This window comes from Neolamprologus brichardi, chromosome 22, assembly GCF_056152115.1.
Source record: "Neolamprologus brichardi isolate AB-2024 chromosome 22, ASM5615211v1, whole genome shotgun sequence".
Lineage (NCBI taxonomy): Eukaryota > Metazoa > Chordata > Actinopteri > Cichliformes > Cichlidae > Neolamprologus > Neolamprologus brichardi.
This window is the reverse complement of record NC_142124.1, coordinates 29,752,815-29,772,642: the sequence shown is the minus strand read 5'-3', so window position 1 is coordinate 29,772,642 and position 19,828 is coordinate 29,752,815. Positions and strand designations below refer to the sequence as shown.

The 19,828-nt window shown below is 39.1% G+C and overlaps 1 protein-coding gene and 1 long non-coding RNA gene across 2 annotated transcripts; both read left to right on the top strand.

Annotated features, from left to right (window-relative positions):
* The first annotated feature begins 7,681 nt into the window (after positions 1-7,681).
* On the top strand, positions 7,682-8,206 carry LOC102779416 (uncharacterized). The gene is made up of 3 exons (XR_015717152.1): positions 7,682-7,804; positions 7,887-7,952; positions 8,157-8,206. It is a non-coding gene; the product is annotated as an uncharacterized LOC102779416 (long non-coding RNA).
* A 783-nt stretch (positions 8,207-8,989) lies between these two features.
* On the top strand, positions 8,990-12,111 carry LOC148096813 (G2/M phase-specific E3 ubiquitin-protein ligase-like). Its single transcript, XM_087835226.1, has 5 exons — positions 8,990-9,415; positions 9,543-9,798; positions 9,943-10,097; positions 10,331-10,569; positions 11,861-12,111. Exons 1-5 carry the CDS (start codon positions 9,231-9,233, stop codon positions 12,109-12,111), a joined length of 1,086 nt encoding a protein of 361 aa, XP_087691352.1. The 5' UTR covers positions 8,990-9,230.
* Positions 12,112-19,828: the final 7,717 nt, after the last annotated feature.

Here is a 19,828-nt window from a genome sequence, read left to right as displayed (position 1 = left end):
CATTTTCGCAGGATATGCAAATTTTTCTAGTTATTAAGTGTGCCTATTCCAAGAGCCACACTTATTACTAGTCGTTGGATTTATTATTAAGTGTGCCTATGCCAAGAGGCACACTTATTACTATTCGTCTGAGTTATTATTATCATTATTATTATTATTTTTATTATTATTATTATCATTATTATTTTCCTTTTTCTGCCTAAAATTTTGCAGCGTAACTCACCCCGTAGTTTACATATGTTATATCATTTTGTGCGACTGGATCTGGAATGGTGTGCTATGACTTTTGGTGTTTATGACTTTTATAGTTTTTTAAATATTTAGGTTTTAGTGCAAATTTTGGCCCATTTCTAGGCCCATGAGAAAGATTCAACTTTTTCGCCCCATAGAAACAGATTTCAAACTTCATTTGTGATGTGTTGGCTCTCTCTAGTGCATAGGTGTCAAACTCTGGCCCGCGGGCCAAATTTGGCCTGCAGCCTAATTACATTTGGCCCACGAAGCCATACCAAATTACTATTAGAGCTGGCCTACTAGTATTATACAGCTAATATATATATCGTTTAGTATTAAGCTTTGCTTGTTCCATATTCAGTTTTTCAGCAAAACTTGTTTGAGTCCATAAGAAAAGATTCATTCTTATATCTGGAGGAATATTATTATTTTTTCAATAAATATTAATGTCAGCCCGTGACTTTGTTCCAGTTTTGAATTTTGGCCCACTGTGTATTTGAGTTTGACACCCCTGCTCTAGTGCTATGTGGGGAGCGGTACAGCCTGTCTACCCGTATTTGGATTACCGTAATGACGACAATATCAATGGCGCGCACAGCGTCGCTGCTTTCAGGAACCATTGGAATTTTTAAGGTTGCGCGAACAATTGAATAGTTACGGTAACCGCAAGGGCGTATGCTTGGTGGAAAACGCCATATCCCACAAATCATAGCACGCCTCTACGAGTCAAACAATGGCGGCCACCACTTGGATTCTATAATGCTTTTATTAACCCTTTAAAACCGGTAGGAGCGGGCACGCTCTGTTTTGCGTAACTATTTTTAAATCCCGGTAGCTCTGCAACCACGTGAGCTAGCGCAATATTTTTTTTTGCATATGAAACCTGAGGAGTTGTACTTACATCTTATGCCATCAGCTTGTCCTAAGTCACAGTTTCCTTCCACATAAAGCTTTGCAAAAACTGCATAAAAAGCGCTTGCAGCAACAAAAACATAATATTCCAGAAACACGCTTTGCCAATCCGATCAGCTGTTTGTAACACTTCCTACATTGGATTAGAGGCAGCGCGAACTATCACATGTCCGCCATGACCTGCCCGAAACCGGAAGTGACGTCATTTTCGCGGAAATGTAGTTTTTTACGGTCCGGGCCTCAATGAGCCTATACTGGTGTTTTTAAAAGTTATGTTTGACTTTATGACTTTCTGTATCGTTTCTGGGATGCTTAGGACTCATATTGCACTGCTGGAAATAGTTTATTTTGATGCATATGCTGCTTTTTTGCAAATTTGCACTATAATATTTATTTTCGTTTTTCCTGCAGTGTATAAAAATTGGTGTATTTCAAAAATAAAACTATGAAGGCACTCAAAATAAATTTCCTGTGGTGGGAAACTATTTTGTGCAACTTTTTTGTATTTACAGTTTTGAGGGATAAGCCTCTTAAATTTCTCTAACTAGAAATATATGTTAAAAAAACAAAAACGATTTTCAATTTTTTTGTAGTTTATTGCACTTTTTTGCAATTTATGTAATCACTATGCACTTAATTCCTACATATTATTATTAAAATCTAGGCTGTAATGGTTGTATTGATGTATAGCAACTTGAAATGCTCCCAAAAATGGCACTACAGCATGTAAAAATATAATATAAGCTCTGGCGGACTTGGTTCTATGGTAGGTCTTAAAGGGTTAATGTTTCTAGGTCACAAAATAAACTTTTAAGATATTTTCAGGCGAGAATGTAGGTGTGTAAACTTCAAATATCTGCTCGTTTTATCAAGATATCCAGTATTAGCAACAGTTGTCTTACGATGTTGCTGCTAGCGCGGCTAGCTAGCTAGCGCGGCTCTTCGCTAAAAAGCACCCGGGCTTGGCTTACAGTGAGACGGCTGACACTCGTTAAACCACCCAAACGCTCGCCAAGAGTCTGTGTCTCGTTGGACTTATTTTTCGTTTATATGGGCCGATGATGCTGGTCGATGTGGAAAAAATAACTGAGTTGTTTGGTGGTGGCTAACACGGAGCTACAACAGAGGGCAGCTATACACCGGTGTATGACAGAAAGGGCATGCGGGGAAAGAGACATAGGAGGCGGCCGCCGATCGACCGGTGGTGGCTAACGCGGAGCTCAATCATGGATAAGGGAAACCGAAGGCAGGAGAAGCAAGCGGCTGCCGGTCGGAGCGTGAGGTGAACTGAATTTCAGGTAAGAAGTTATGAACTGCACTCTATTTGGGTCAGATATAAACCGAGTTTAGGTGTAGTTTATTTTCGTTGTGCTGACTTTTTTCAATCACTTACAATAACTCATACTGCGTGCCAGCTAGCACGACGGAGTTTCTATCATTGACTGTAGAAAACATGGACGACGCGACAGCTCCCCAAAAATGAAGCCAAAACGTCTCTATCACCCCCTGGTGTCTGGCTGCAGTATAGGTCATAAACCCCGCCTCCTCCATGTTAGCAGATGGGACTAAAATAAATTAATTCTCCTTAGATAATTTTTTTCCAAAGATTCTTTCTTTTGTTTTCAATAGTTCTCATCACGCTGATTAATGTTCAAGGGGTCTCCTTTCCCATAAGTTTGATTCGAATTCCTACCGCGGTGATGTTAAATTGGGGTGAAACGTCATCATAAGAGCTTTGACTGACAGCTGCAGTCACGGAGAAACTTGCGTATCTCTGTCCGGGAATAGCAGATAGAGCGCAGGCTCTGAGCGGACGCCCAGCGTTTACGCTACGAAAACACGACCGAGTGTTTTAACCTGACAGCCTGAGGTGTTCTTCAGTAAACTGGACTACCCGACAGAAGGACCCGAGGCCCCGCTGCACTTTTTCGGTAAGTTAAACGCGTTTGTAAGCTAATCCGTAACTACCGTCCTTAGCTCGGTCCTGAGACCTAGCTAGCTAAAATGAGCACTCGGCTGTCATGGTTTGTTTAGCTAATCTGTGCAGGTGAATGAATTTACTGAAGAAATCAAGAGAAACGCCCCGGGCTGCTCAGTCACTAATTACTGTTACTGTACTTTTATTACAAGTATTATACTGTAAAAGCAACAGGCTGCTCCCTGCTGCAGCTCCTGTGCAGAGCTGAATATTAAATATGTGCAAACAACAGCATGTTTTCAGTCTCTTGCTACATCTGTAAAGACAGTAACAATTTTTTTTAAAGCTTGTACTTCAGTAACTCCTCTTTAATCAGGAACTATGGATTAAAGTACTGTAGTGTACTGTAATACTGAAAAAAATGTAAGAGAAGAACTTCAAATCCTGAGTGTGTGAGGACAGAAGAATCAGCTTTATTTCAATATTGAGGGATAAAATTTATATCTGAGTTTGATGGTTCTGTTGTCTTTGTGATTACAGGAGCTGCCCTCAGATTCAGACCTCAGCCCCATCGAGTGACAGCAGACAGATCATCCAACATGTTCACATGTTAACTGCAAAATGAACTGATGAAAACAGTACAAAGGTTAAAGTACCACATGTGCTGTAGTGAAAGCTGCAGCTGTTTTATTGATGAAGTTAAAGACAAAAAAACAAAAGGATTAATCACTCATGTAACTGTGTCACTATATATCAGCATTAACAAGACCTCAGTTTGGTGTTTCAGAGAGCTGCTGATCTCAGACCTGCACAGCTTCCGTTTTAAACACTTGATGTACTCAGCTGCATGAAGAGCATATGAGATTTTCTCTAACACAATTAAATAAAACCCGATGAAGGTCAAAGGTCGTCACTTGTATGTTGAACTACAAATTTGTCATCTGGAATTTTTTCACAATTTTTTTTACACATAGTGTGTTATTTACCATAAAGTGATTCAGAGTTATTCATATTGGAGTAACCAGAGAGGATCACATATTTTTAAATATATAACTTTATACAGGACTGAATATAATATCTTTATGTAAAAGTCCGGAGCCTCTTGGGAGTATCTGAGTATTTATAACATTACACAAACCAAAGGTCTCATTACAGTGTTGATGAAATGCTGGGTTTATCCATCTCCTACAGAGGAGTGCTGAAGATCATGAGTCCTGCTTGATCAATGCGATGAGCTTCAGTGTTCCTGGTGTTTCTTAAATGACGCCTCTTACAGCGGGTCAACAGAACTTATGGCACAGGACAGCTGTGATGAAAGAAAGGCAAGAAGTTTCTCCAAACCTCTGGATCCAGGAAACCCAGCTTGGTCCTGATGGTCTCCCTCACTAGTTTCTCTCCAGGGTGAAAGTAGCTGTTGATATAATATGGACTCTATTATTAAATGAAAAGAACAAATTAGACTACACTACTGAAACCTGCTGCTGTTTTTAAAGTCTCCATGTTACCAGGCTGTAGAGGGCTCTGAAGATTTAAACAGTTTTAGATCCATTACACTCAGTCTTATGTTAAAATCTCAAAGGACAGCATTATATTTTTGATATTAACAGTAACTCTGGGCCTCTGTAGAGTGTGCAGCTGATCTCATCGCGGTCTAAAAATGGATAAAAAAACAACAACAAGCGTTGAAGACTATTAAGAGTAGCAGGTGTGTAGCATCGCTAACTAGCTAGCAACAAGCCTCCAACACAGTGCGTATGCTAGCGGCTAATCTAGCAAACGAATTAACAACACAGTGATTTTAGAACTATAAGATGATGAGCTGTGTGTCTTTTTTATAACAGTGACATGGTTGTATTTACCTTAATTAAACGAATCGTCAGTCGCGGTAAACCAGCAAAAAAACTCGAGCAGCCGGGCTACGTAAAAAGTGTAGGGGGGCGTGTTTGCGGTCACGTCCAGCGGGTGTGTGGGCGGGAGCGTTACACAGTCGCTCCACCTCAAGTCACTACTGCGCAGACTCTGGCTCCAAATTTGCAAGCTGGCAGCCTCCACAAGCGGGATATTTTGGCTTCATTTTTGCAAAATGGTAGGAGGCGTGGTCGCGTCGTCCATGTTTTCTACAGTCAATGGTTTCTATACAGCTGTGTGCGCTAAGTTACTGATGTTGAACTTTATGACAGCCTCCCCTGTCATTCTCTCGCCTGTTGAAACTTCAATCATGAAACTGATCAATGATCGGCTTTTCTCTCTTGTTTGTTTATCGTGCTAAACAACAGCAGCACGTTTAGATGTCCTTACTGAATCATCAGAGCTGAACTGGTGATGGAGAAACAAGTTTACCTTTTAGGTGACATGAAGGGAAGTTATGAACTGTTTCTGAGAGACGAATAACACAATATTCTTTTTTGTGTAGCTGACAGCTGGTAACTGTGCAGGGGCAGATCTAGCAAAACTTTTGCCAGGGGGCCAGGTAGGGCATTAACAGGGAAAGGGGGCACAAAGATATACTTTTCTTTCTTACTCTCATATAAAATATTTAGCTTTTATTAAATAGTTAACTGAATCTTACAACCAAAGTTTGTATAATAATACACAAGATTGGCTGTAGACCATTGTTAATCATTCAGAACACTGTGTAAAAATAACAAAAAACAAAAAGTGAATGCAAAAGTGCACAAATATTTATTTTACGTGTTTGATGTGTGTGGCGGGGTGTGGTCTGCAGTGCCGCTGCAGGGGAGGTGGACCCAACTCAGCGGCATCTGCAATCACGCCTCTCAGGCGTAAAGTCTGTGCTCTCTCGGCTGTTTTTTTGGGTGTGTGTTGGGCTGTGAGTTGAAAATCTACAGCCGGCTGTGTGGGTACATCAACCAGGTGTGAAAAGTTGTCCATAACGTAATGCTTCGAAGCGTGTTCATGCAAACATTGTCGGGTCTGCCGTGGTACAATGGGACTTCTGCTCATGAACCTCTGTGCACAGCGTCTGCAAATCGGGGCTGTATGAAGTCACCTCATCTTTACACAAAACTGTAAGCTGTCATCTGTGAGGCGCGAGCGGTGTTTGTTTTTACCATAGTTCATGGTGGAGAATAGCTGCTCTGCTGAGTTTTCTGTAGCCGTATGAATGGCAAACTACACTGATTAGCAGCGGCATAGGCACACTTAAAATTTCTTCTGAAATTTTCGCTTTCTAGTTATCTGTTACAATTCAATCGACAGCATTTAACAACAAATTCTGTAATCATAAATGTCTATCCTAGATCGACGACTTCAAATGACAGTCATTTTAATCCCTCTTATGTGCATTTATGCATAAAGATTTTAGTTTATAAATGTAGCATATCCCATATTTTCAGGGAGCATTTAATTTGCGAGACAATCGAAAAATACATGCAATAAACACCGATGTGTTGAACACTCATTCCTTACTCTGAGTGTGTGGGGTGGGGTTTTTTTATTTTCTTTTTTTTTCTTTGGGGGGGGGGGGGGGTCTCTGTGTCATTAGTTTGACTTAAATTATCTCATGGTCTAATGCTAGCTTTGGAGTTTTCCGCCAACAGCACGGGGGTGGACCAGTGCGCAGACCAAGAGGCGGGAGAACCAGACATCGCCAGTTAACGTTTAAGGTGTCAGTACTAAGGAATACGACACTGACACACTACCGATCTCATAGGGGTAATCAATATTTATTTTAATATTAATTATTTGGAGTGATGGGTTTGAAAAAAGAGAATTACATCATGGTGTCAGCTGTTTACAAATTGTAGAATTTGGCATTAGATTTTTAGCACCTTTTCAATCTTTATTTCCTTGCACCAATAAGTTGATGTTGAGACACTACAATGTGACAATTTACCCTTTTCCGTTTTTAGGGAAAGTTCTAAATGGCATTGCCAGCTAATTTGGTTTAAATTTGATTACAGATGCCACTCCTGCTACTCGGGTGGTCGTTCCTGTAAACCTAAATGCCACTGAATTCAGGCAGGCACTACAGGACAATATTGCAGACATACCTTTGCAGTTCGATCTATGCAAAGTGAATGGACAGCGGCTCATTCTTCCTCTTGAAGAGGAGACGCCCCGAGAAATTAGAGCAAGAAACCTACTGGGTCCCCCAAACTTTATATCCGTCCAAAGGTATTCAAATGTTCCACTCGGGTGGCTGATATGGCATAATTGTCACTATTACTGTAACCCTAGTATTGTATAAGACATCTTTAACATGTTACTGCTCAGAATAATAAATGCTGTGATTTTGCCCAAAGGATTTGAGACATTCATCTGATCACTATGCCAGATGGCTATGCTTAAACAATGCCCCGTCAGTTGATACACTGTTAATAACAGAAATGCAGTAGAGCAAGCTTGAACTGTGGTCTAACAGTTTTTTAGGGTTAGGGTCATTTTGTTCTTGTAATCCCAGTTTCCTGGGTTTTGGCTTTTTCATTGTCTTTTTTGTTAATGTCCTTAACCTTTCATTTATTTATTTATTTACTTATTTATTTATTTATTTTCCCCTCAGTTATCCTAAGTTCTACCTACCCAAAGACTGATCTTCTGTCGTTATGCTTTCATTCATTTTAGGTGGGGCTGTTTTGGTTCTTGTCTTTGACTTGTCCTCTGTTCTTGTTTGTCATTTGTTGTTCCATTTCTTTTATATTTTAATACTCTGGTGTTTTAGATTACAGAAGCCAATGAGGACTCAACTGGTGGAGAAGTTGTGCAGTCTGAAATGGCAATGTAAGTGTTTGACAACTGCCTTTGGACTGTAGCACTGTAAATGCATTACACCCTCTCATCATCAGTATTTACCATATTGCAGTGTGCTGCATGACACCGAGACACCTGACCATGGCAGGCACAATGTACAGGAGCCAGAGGTTATCAGGTAAATGGCACTCTGTTTGTTTATGAGTTGGAATTTTAATCTTAAACTATTGCAAAATTTTATTTATTTTTTTGGTAAAACAACTGTTGTACAAACTAATTCTATCATTATTATAACTTGGATCATTTTGTGTAGTCTAGATCAATAAATATCTGCATTGGGGTCCTCTTCCTGCTATGAAATATTTCTGCTATTCCTTTGCAGTGGTCTGCATGAAAACCATACAGCTCATTCTAGTAGGCATGGTCTCCAGGTTAACAGGCAAGTGGTAGTTGTTGAATAACATGCCAAAACTTAAGTGTAAACTGGAACTTATAAAGCACACACCATAGGTAAATAGACACTCAATAAGTACAATATACGGGGTGAGACCAGCGAATATTAAAATTTTAAAGGTTGCATGTATTGAACTGATAACATTTATGTGCTCTGAATATAGACCAATGGTTTAATTGCCTCATTCGCTTTCTGTTTTGCTTTTTCATGTTTTTCAGATTTGTTGATGTCGTGATTTTGGTATTTTTAATTGCTGAAAATGCATCGATAACACTTTAGTCAGCCTGACCATTCAGACACTTGGAACTACAAATCACCCAAACTATTCCCAGTAAATGGGCACTGGAGTGGCAGTTCCTTATGTTTCACAAAAAAAGGAAAAGAAGACACTGCTGCCCTGTGATAATCTTTTGTGCGCAGGGAAAACTGCACTGTCAAAACTTGAAAGTTGCATTGTATAGTTTATTGATCCATTTTGGCAACCAATAACAAGATCCATTTTTGTTGCTTCATGCTGCTGGTCTCTCGAATAAAAAAAAACAAAACAAAAGGCCCATCTCAGTGCAGGCTGGTCTTATACCAGTCTCTTAAGTTATCAAAAATAGCCCTGAAATTCTTCCTGGCTGACTTGATAAGATAAACAACAAAACAATGAAGTGAGCATTAACCTACAAATAAAAAATGATTAACCCAAAAATAGAAGTAAACTAACAAACTTTATATTTTAATATTCTGAAATTTGTTAAAATACAAATGGCTCCAACAGATGCAATCAAGGACCACGTGGCCATTTTAAGTGGCTGTATCTATACAGTAAAAGAATGTGAAATCAGATTCTTTTATCAGATGAGTCATTACATTTCAGTATGTATACATGATATTAAAAAAATCAAATGCATTTGTTCTGTTTAGGGAAGAGTTTTACATAGACTCTGCAGAGTCAGAAGTATCAGACCTGGATGAGGCTGTCCTGGCTTCCCCTGAACAAAATGATTCACATGTATGTCTCATGAACAACACTGCCAGAACTGCTGTTATTGTACAATAATAGCCCGACGAAGGAAAATCCTACATAGTGCCTGCATGGCACTTTCTAAGTCATATTATGCCTGGCATAAATTGCCAAATATTGAATTTGTTGGTGAAATGGCCGATGATTATGGAGGCCCAAGGCAGGAATTTTTTCGGTAACCCATTCCCATCTCTCCCACACAATAATAAAATGCGTGAATGTGTTTTTTGTTGTTGCAAAGATGAAATCACAATTTGACTCAATTTTTTAAGTTTTTTTTTTTTTTCTATCTTTTCCTGCAGCTTACTTATGGTCGAAACTCGGATTTTTGAGGGGAAGCCTGGCAGTCTGTTGTTCAGCTATAGCCAGCAGTTGCTGTCAAGCAACAAGTTTTATACGGCTGGAAAACTGATTGCTTGGTCCATAGCACACAATGGGCCAGGGCCACGGTGTATCAACAGACACCTGTTCTGTATGATGTGTGGCCAGAAGACATCTCTTGATGACTTCGATGTAGAGGTCTTCATGGACGAAGACATCAAACAGAACATAGAAAAGGTAAAGCTGTGTGCATGCTGAGGTGTAATTAAATTCAATGAAACACAATGCATAGCTTAACTCATCAGTGGAACGTCTCAAAATGTAAGTACACTTAGTGAATGCTTTAAACATATGTATTTATGGAGGTGCCTGATTTTCAAGGTTTCCAACTGCGGCCCCCCAGAAGACCTGGCAGACTTGAAAAGTCACCTTGGGGACTGGATTGCAGGCTGTGGTATCCCTGACATCTACACTGCCACACTACTTGATGTTAAGAGGATAAGGGGCGAGATTGTATCTCATTTTGCGTTTCACAGGTGAGAATTTGCTAGAAAATTACAAAGTAATTTGCTGGTCAGTGCTCGTCTTCCCATTGTGTTCCCCCCTAATAGTTAACACTTAAACAAATCATCAATCTGCTGAGTTGATATCTGTATTCCAGTGAAACAAAACAAAAAGTTTTGTTTTGTCAATTTAAACACCACCTTAGGTGTTTAAATTGATTTTTTGCTATGTTGTATGAATTGAGAGTACAATCTGTGGTCAACAGGGTTGCCAGCATGATTCAGCAGTTTGTTGCCGGTATGGACTCGTGTGGTCAGTTCTGGCAAATGGTGAAGAGATGCTGGAAGCAGTTCCTTCCTGTATTTACAAATGCAGGAAATAAACTTACAAGGAACAGCTTCCAGCATCTCTTCACCATTGGATGGAGTCCAGCTGGAAGTAACAGACGTGAAGAAGAGGAAGCCACCATCTTTCAGTGGGAATGGTGGCTTATGGCCATTCAGGGTGAGTACATAGAATACAACACGTCTTGTTTCTGTTTGAATTGCTTCAGGCATTTCATGTTAAATACAGTGTCCACAATACAAAATACAGACAACTAAATCGAAACAACACTTAGGTGCAATAAAACCTTAGAACTTTGCAAAATCCACACCTTCTTAGAGCATATGAGGAAGTTTTTGATTATTTTACCTTTTAGGTAAGGTATTTGAAAGGAAACCACCTACAACAAATATTTTTGGAAGATTATTTATTTTATCCTCTGTCATCTCTACCAGATCTTGCTTGTTTAGACTGATAGGATGTAATTTGATTTTCATTGTGATTTCTGATAAAACATTAATTTTATTACATGACCGAAAACTTCTCCTAACACTAAAATATTAAATAGTTATATTACATACTTGTATTTAAAATATGGTAAAATTTAGGATTCAATTGTATTAGCACATCTGAGAATTAAGTAAATGGTAAAGGGCCTGTATTTGTATAGCGCTTTACTAGTCCCTAAGGACTAGAGTCAGTCTTTCACCCATTCACACACACATTCACACACTGGTGATAGCAAGCTACATTGTAGCCACAGCCACCCTGGGGCGCACTGACAGAGGCGAGGCTACCGGACACTGGCGCCACCGGGCCCTCTGACCACCACCAGTAGGCAACGGGTGAAGTGTCTTGCCCAAGGACACAACGACCGGGACTGTCCGAGCCGGGGCTCGAACCGGCAACCTTCCAAATACAAGACGAACTGCCAACTCTTAAGCCACGATCGCCCCCAGTATTTTTGCAGTGTTTAAGACAGGTTTCAAATTGTGTTATTCTGTCTCCCTTTGAGACAAACGTCATTTGTTAATTAGATGCACTGGCTAACTAGAAGAACCTTCAGGTATTCCATTGACTATAACGAAACCTCCTGTATATTAGTGTCCTAGGGTAATCGAGTGGTGCAATGACAACACCCACGCAAATGTGACATCACTAGAAAGCCAATGTACTCTTGCAAGGACAGAATAAATAACTTTAAAAAAAACAAAAACATACACATTGCATAAACAGTCCTTGACATATAGGTCTGACTCGGAGGACCAAAATTAATTTCCTGTCTTAGGAGGGCAGGATTGCTTTGAGTAATTTTTTTTTTAATACAATGCTTTGCAATATTGGTTTTGCCTAACAACCTGTTTTTGACTCCAAAATAGTCATTAACACAACTGCTCTACTATGCAGTCAGTGTAACTGATTATAAATCTACACATTGCACCTTATTTAACACTTGTATGTATTTTAACAGAGCAAGAGGTGGACCACACGTTTGAAGAGCTGCTGGTCTTTATACCTGGGGCTGACTTACTTCCACCACTGGGGTTCCCACAGTCCTGCAACATAAACTTTTACGATCAGGAGTCAGGGATGCGGCGCGTCCCATACGCATCAACGTGCAGCTTATCCCTGTATCTCCCAAGAGGTGTTGCAGATGAAGATCAATTCAAAGATCTTATGAACAATGCATTAAAAGGATCCCTGGGATTTGGAAAGGTGTAGCTGCATACATGAACTGATGCTGGGAAGCTGTGGTTAAAACCTGTGGCCTTTTGGGATGAAGTTGTTATTGTAAGTGTTCTTAAAGGGGATTGCTCCTCGCACTCAGGCTTCTTAAAGATTTTACATTTTAAAAGTGTTTTTACAAATGACTGTTTATTGTGTATATAGTTATATTTATAGTCCAGTTAAGACAACTAGGGTATGCATGCATCAAGCCATGCAAAATAAGTGGTGTTCAGAGTTTTTCCAGGAAATAGTTCAAATGACAATTCATCTAGAAATATTCTTTTGAAAGATTGTTGTTTATGTTCAATTATAGTACACTGCATAGAGTGTGTTTTTTTATTTTATTTATTTATTCATTTATTTATTTTCAAGATGTACAAGAGATGCCAGACAAACTTTGAACTAAAAGACACTGACTTTTGTAAAATAAAATATTGTAATGTGGTGTCTTGTCTATTTAAAAATTAAATTTGAGGCTTACCTGTAGGAGCCATATGAGTTGTTCCTTTTTTGACTAAGTGGGTTGGTTTAAATGGACTCACTGTATTGGTGCACGGGTGTGGGGCGTGTCTCATGGGTGTGGTAGATGATAAATGTGGTTGCACTCACCTGTTCACGGCACCTGATGTTGATGAGCAGAAAGGTAGGGTGAGCATGAGGCAAAACTTTCTGTTGAGCGCAGCTTGAATGATTTTGATGTATTTTGACTGTAACTTGATGGTTTTTGTATATTTGAGCACTAATTGATGTCATAGGCCAAGTTTGGCATAGTAGTTAGTGCAGTTATTGGTGAGTTGCAGTTATTTGTTTGTGCAGTCTGTGCATTTGTTTAAAAGTGGGGGAAAATCCACTTCATATTAATTAAGTATCAATCAAATCAGATGGGGACATTTTTGACCCCTGAGGACCACAGGTGTGATTATGTGCTGCCATTTAAAATTTATAAACACTTGAAGAAAAACTTTCTCACTAAAGTTCAACATGCAGCATTCTTTAGCTAGACAAATAGTCAAAATTATCTAAACAATTAAATATTTAATCTTCTTGTTTTATTTTCGCTTAAAAAAACAGGGTGTATGTAGCCCAGATGAAAAAAAACAACACATTTACACCAATGATAGAGAAGAAAGAGTATTTATTCTCTTTATTTTAACTGTCCATACCAACAAAGCGTCATATTTCCTATGACCATTGAATGCACCTCTCAGTTCACCCCACGTGAGGGCAACTAGCTCAGCACCAATCAGAGCCTACCCAGGCCGCATTGACCCTGTCAGCCAGGAAGTGAGGTGAAGGTGCATGGAGTTCCCGGGTTTTTCTCATCTCAGCAAGAGGAGTGGAGGCATCTGCTACTCAAATCGAGAAATCCACGGACAAAAGAGAGGAAAAAACTCAGAATTGAGAGGAAAGGAAGCCAGCATACTTACCTGCTGGAAATCCGGAGTCGAGTGGCTGGATGAAGGAGAGAAGCAACGTCGGTAAGAGAAGTGTTATTCCGAAGAAAAAAAACTTGTAGAGACTTACCGTCGTGATCACGCTAATGCTAGCTCGGTGTTTTACAGGCTAACCACTCACCTTTCATCCGAAGAGCTGCTGCAATTCCGACACCAGTGTATGTTGAGCTTTTGTGAAACAGAGCAACGGTGAGCAACATGTTCTTAGCTGCTCTAAAGCTAGTTTTTGTCAGTTCACTGTGAGTTTAAAGTAACCTAGAGGGTAATTTTTAGTGCATTTCTCTCTCACGAATAGGCCTATAGTGTGGAGAAATTAAGCACACTGCTTTAATACCTCTGAACTGAACTCACATGTATATTTTGTTGCTTATTTGCACATAGTTCTGAATTTGTTATGGTGTATTGTATTTTGAATGTCAATGGTTACTTACCATAAGTATTGTTTAATTAATGTTTACGTGAATAGAGAAATATTTGAGCAACTTAGATGTTTAGTTCTCATATTTGATATACTTGAAAATTGAATGTTGTACAACAGAACTGTGAGATTTGATAAGATTTAAGATGTTAATGCAATGAATATGAGGTTGATGCAATATTTTGATTTTGTATTTTAACCTTAAAAACAGTGCATCTGAAACAGACTGATTAGAATGTACGTTTTATGACCTGGATTATAGGTCAGGTTTTTTTGGAGAGGAAAGAAAAGTCCAAGGACCAGGACGATATTCCGGTTGTGATAGATGGCGAGCCAACCACTTTGAGGACGATCTACCCCAAAAGAAGATACACACCACACACTCATACATTCCAATTACACTCACAAGGACCTTTGAAGTTGGCTATCGCCAGCTTAACTCTAAATTCTTAAAGGGCCCCAACGAGTACTTTTATTTTGTTTGAGTGTGCACACTATTTATTTTATTTTTTACTTTATCTGTACAAATTGGACAAATATCTGTTATACCTTGTAACAATACAAGAGTGGCTACTCAAAAGTTAACATTGTGTCCAGGTCATTATTGCTGCTCAATACTTTGGCTCCATACGAATTTGGTGTCTTCTGATTCTGGCCAGGGTCTTATTACAAGCCCAAGTAATTATTGCGCTGTAATTCACCTTTATACCTTAAAGTTGGTTACATGTATTTTTTGTAAACAAGGTCTGGTGGCCCTAAAATGTATAATGTTGGGTAAATTTTGTGTTAATGTGTTGGTCTTAAGCATTGACTATAGAAAAGATGGATGACGCGACTACGCCTCCTACCATTGTGCAAAAATGAAGCCAAAATATCCCGCTTGTGGAGGCTGCCATCTGGCAAATTTGGAGCCAGAGTCTGCGCAGTAGTGACTTGAGGTGGAGCGACTGTGTAACGCTCCCGCCCACACACCCGCTGGACGTAACCGCAAACACACCCCCCTACACTTTTTACGTAGCCCGGCTGCTCAAGTTTTTTAGCTGGTTTACAGCCAGTGACGACTCGTTTAATTAAGGTAAATACAACCATGTCACTGTTATAAAAAATACACACAGCTTATCATCTTATAGTTCTAAAGTCATTCTGTTGTTAATTCGTTTGCTAGAATAGCCGCTAGCATACGCACTGTGTTGGAGGCTTGTTGCTAGCTAGTTAGCGATGCTACACACCTGCTACTCTTAATAGTCTTCAACACTTATGGGGTTTTTTTTTTTTTTTTAATCCATTTTTAGACAGCGATGAGATCAGCTGCACACTCTACAGAGGCCCAGAGTTACTGTTAATATCAAGAATATAATTCTGTCCTTTGAGATTTTAACATAAGACTGAGTGTAATGCATCTAAAACGGTTTAAATCTTCAGAGCCCTCTACAGCCTGGTAAAATAGAGACTTTAAAAACATCAGCAGAACGTTTCAGTAATGTAGTCTAATTTGTTCTTTTCATTTAATAATAGAGTCCATAATATATCAATAGCTACATTCACACTGGAGATAAACTAGTGAGGGAGACCATCAGGACCAAGCTGGGTTTCCTGGGTCCAGAGGTTTGGAGAAACTTCTTCCCTTTCTTTCATTACAGCTGTCCTGTGCCAGACGTTCTGTTGACCCGCTGTAAGAGGCATCATTTAAGAAACACCAGGAAGACTGAAGCTCATCGCATTGATCAAGCAGGACTCATGATCTTCACCAGCAGCTCCCTCACAGGGAAATCTTCAGCACTCCTCCGTAGGCCCGCCCCAGGAGATGGATAAACCCAGCATTTCATCAACACTGTGATGAGACCTTTGGTTTGTGTAATGTTATAAATACTCAGCATTTCTCAACAGCTCTACCTCCTTTTCGACTGCCCGGGACATTTAAACAATGGATAATCCATATACAAACAAATTCATGCTTTTCTCCTCAACAGAGAGCGTTCCCCGATTGAACAACAGCGCCATAAAATAAGAAGAATGGCGCCTAATTACAGACTTAATAATATTGACTTAGCAATGTGTCACGTGAAGATTCAGCAGCCAGATTAAGTGTTTACTGACAATTGACAGTGATAGCAGACATCATCATCACTATTCCAGTCAATCCTCTCCACACAGACAAGCATAAACACACTCGACTATCACTAAATCAAATTTAACACACTTTGTAATGACGCCAATTCAGTTTACAATAGGGTTTATTCGCTCGGTCAGCAGGTGGCAGTATCCTCGTACACTGGGGAGTAAACTGCCATGAAACGAACAGAAGAAGAAGAAAACATCTGCACATGCGCGGTACGGATCGGGTAGACCCGATTTGTACGGTCGGACTTTGCACATGCACAGTAAGGATCGGGGAGTACCGATCCGTAACTATCTTTTTATTTTTCGTTTTTGTCTACATTGTACTGAAATGCTTCATTATTGCAAACATTTTAAGAGATACTTATTATTCTTAACATTTTAACAGATACTCTGACCCATAACTATCGTAAAACGCTACGACCGGAAGTAGACACCTTTCGCGCATGCGGGGTATCGATCGGGTTTCCGGTACGGATCGGGTAGTGACAGTGACAGGTCTTAAGTAAAACCCCAAAATGGGATCCTATTGGTGGCTCAGCTGGTTAATAAAGAGGGACAACTACTTACTTACAACGACTTTATTGCACTATATAATTTTCCAATCAGTGTTCAGGAATTCTCAATGGTGCTTGGTGCCATACCCTCAGGGACTTTAATGTTATATAAAAACACTGACAGCTCAATATCTACCTCAGTCACTCTCCCTGATCCAGCTGAGTCACCAATAGGAAAAATCTGCTTTTCACAGGAACTTGGTAACAGCAATAAGAGAATACGTAGTTTATTCCAAGAAGATATTGTCTCTCTCCCGTATATAATATCTTATTGGAACCGATATGTTCCAGATATCAAGTGGAAGACAGTCTGGATGATCCCCCATAAATATTTGATTGTAAATACGGTGAAAGAAGTCTCATTTAAAATTCTACATAAATGTTATCCAGCCAGTCACTACATGGTAAAATTTAAAAGGGACATAAATACTAATTGTACTTTCTGTGGGGATCATCCAGAAACTGTGACACATCTTTTTTGGTACTGTTCTTTTACACAGAGATTCTGGAAGGAATTTAGCAGGTTTGTTATTGTCCATATTTTAAGGGAGTTTTCTTTACGATGGGAAAATGTTTTATTCTGTTTCTTTAAGTTCCCCAAGAAGTATGATAAATGTTTTTTTATGATAAATTTGTTAATACTTTTAGCTAAATTTTTTATCCATAAATGTAAGTTCACTAACAAAACACCATATTTCTGTCATTTTTTTAAGGATGTGGAAATGTACATTCAATCAATATCAGACTCCACCAACAAAAAGGCTCTCAAAACAATATATGTATGTGAATTTTTGCGTGTATTCTTATAATTGTTACCTTTTTCTTTTACCCCTGGCTTTTTGTGTTCATGTTCTGTTTTGTATACTTCATCTGTTCGTATGTTGTATACTCATTGTTTGTTAAATAAAGCTTAAAAAAAAAAAAAAAAAAAAAAGTCTTAAGTAAAACCAAGATGGACGACGCGGCGGCGACTCCTACCATTGTGCAAAAATGAAGCCAAAAAACCCCGCTTGTGGAGGCTGCCATCTTGCAAATTATGAGCCAGAGTCTGCGCAGTAGTAACTACGGGTGGAGCCGTGGCATGGAACTCCCGCCCACAGTCATACGTCGTTACACCCCCCTCTTAACTTTTACGTAGCATGTCCTTTTTCCCTCTGCTTGCGCTCTGCAAATTTTTCCGAAAGTGAAGGACCCGTTAAAACAAGGTAATTACAACAAATTCATACTTTGAAACCCCCCCCCCCCCCCCCCCCCCCCAAAGTAAATTTTTTAAAATCAGTAACAACATACCTGTTGGTGAATACCATGGTAAATAGCTACATTATCAGTATATTTTATGGTTAGCACCATCGTGTCTCAACATGCTAGCAATTGGCAATTAATACACCGCTGCTTTTTCAAATGTATATTGAATTCTTTTATTCTGCTGTTAGACCAGGAATCAAAAATGGAGACAACGTCAGCGTCTTCTGCCCAAGCAAAGAGTAAGTGCAATATTATGGCTTGTTATTTCAACTTCTTAAAGATCTAAGTGTGTTTAAATAAAAAAAATCTATTATAAAGTGACACTACAGCTTTGTTAATTCAAAAACAGTGAATATTACTTTTACCAAAAAGAAATGTAAAAAAAAAACAGCAACTCATTTTATACAAAATTGTTTATTAATTTCACAATCAACAGAAACTATTATCTTCATCATTGGGGACAGCTACATCCGCCATGGGGAAGCACAAGTGAGGGAGACCATCGGGACCAACCTAGGTCTGGATGCGCAGGTCCAGTGGTTTGGCAGGGGTGGGATGGTTTGGCAAAACCTGATCCCTTTTCTCTTCCAATGCCTTCGAGGAAGAGTGATACCTTATGTCCTGTTGATCCACTGTGGTGGAAATGACCTTGGCAATGTCAAAGCATCAGGCTTGTGGCAGCAATCAAGCAGGACTTGCGTGATCTCCACCACCAGTTCCCGCAGATGAAAATTATTTTCTCTGCCATCACCCAGCGATGCCAGTGGAGGCGTGTTAATCCAAAGAAGGTGGACAAGGCTCGACGCTTTGTAAACAGTGTGATGACTACTTTTATTCTGTCGGTTTGTGGTTGTATTGTACATCATCCACAGATAAAGCATAGAAATCCTGACCAGTTTTTGCATGATGGAGTTCATTTCACCCCTTTGGGAAATGATGTATTTTTAAATAATATTGCCTTGTGTCTGAAAGACCAAATCCAGTAGGGTGATGCTGGCTTTGGACTTTCCACTAACATTTTGGCAGCAAAATCTGAATCAGGAATTTTATTCTTTCTGCTGTTTTTTTTTTTTTCGGCTTTAAACTCATTTGTTAATTTTTCTTTAAATGCCAGAGGAGCCATCACACTTTTCAGTGATTTCACAATTATTCCCCCTGTTCTTTCTTTTGCTGTCATTCTCTTCTAAATTTGTTATTGCTGAATGTTCTTGTAATAAATATTTTTAAATCATCTCTGACATGCATGATTTTGATTTAATATTGCATTTTACATTCAGCAAATTTTCAGACTGTTTAGAAACACCATTGCTTTTCATGACACTGTTTTATTGAATCCTGTTAAAGACAACATGCAAGAAAATTCCATCTAAACCTTTCATAAAATAAAAGAAGCTGCAGTCTACGATTAACAACTTTAGAACTTAAATACATAGCACTTATGCTAGGACAGTGAAATAACAGTAAAAGCTGCTTGTAAGTTCTATCACTAGCAGGATAACAATTTTAAGAGAAGCCAATTATATGTATATTAAGACAGTGACTGTTGTCCTCGACATATTACTGTTCCATGAGGTTGCATGTTTCTCTTAAGAAACATAATGTGGTGTATTAGCCTTTGTATTTTCCAAATTCATTGTTATTCTATTAATTACTAAAGAAAGACTTATACTGTTAGTTTGGGGTGGCTGTAGTTTAGGAAGTACAGCTGGTCATCTTCTGATTGGAAGGTTGGTGGTTTGATCCTGGCTCCCCCCAGTCTGCATGACAAATATAATAATTTTTTTTTTTTAAAAGGTCAGTATTTCAAATAGATGGCACGTCCATCATCATTAACTGCCACTGAGGTCTCAATCTGAAGACGGCTCCTAATGAAGAAAAAAAAAAAAAAAACAGACAGAGGAGAGAATAATTAAATTGTA

Bases quoted from the DNA above. Each gene is read 5' to 3' on its own strand.
- LOC148096813 (XM_087835226.1), top strand. From the start codon at position 9,231: ATGTCTCATGAACAACACTGCCAGAACTGCTGTTATTGTACAATAATA. The intron at 9,416-9,542 runs GTAACCCATTCC...CTTTTCCTGCAG, and splicing joins CCAAGGCAGGAATTTTTTCG to CTTACTTATGGTCGAAACTC. The intron at 9,799-9,942 runs GTAAAGCTGTGT...CTGATTTTCAAG, and splicing joins TCAAACAGAACATAGAAAAG to GTTTCCAACTGCGGCCCCCC.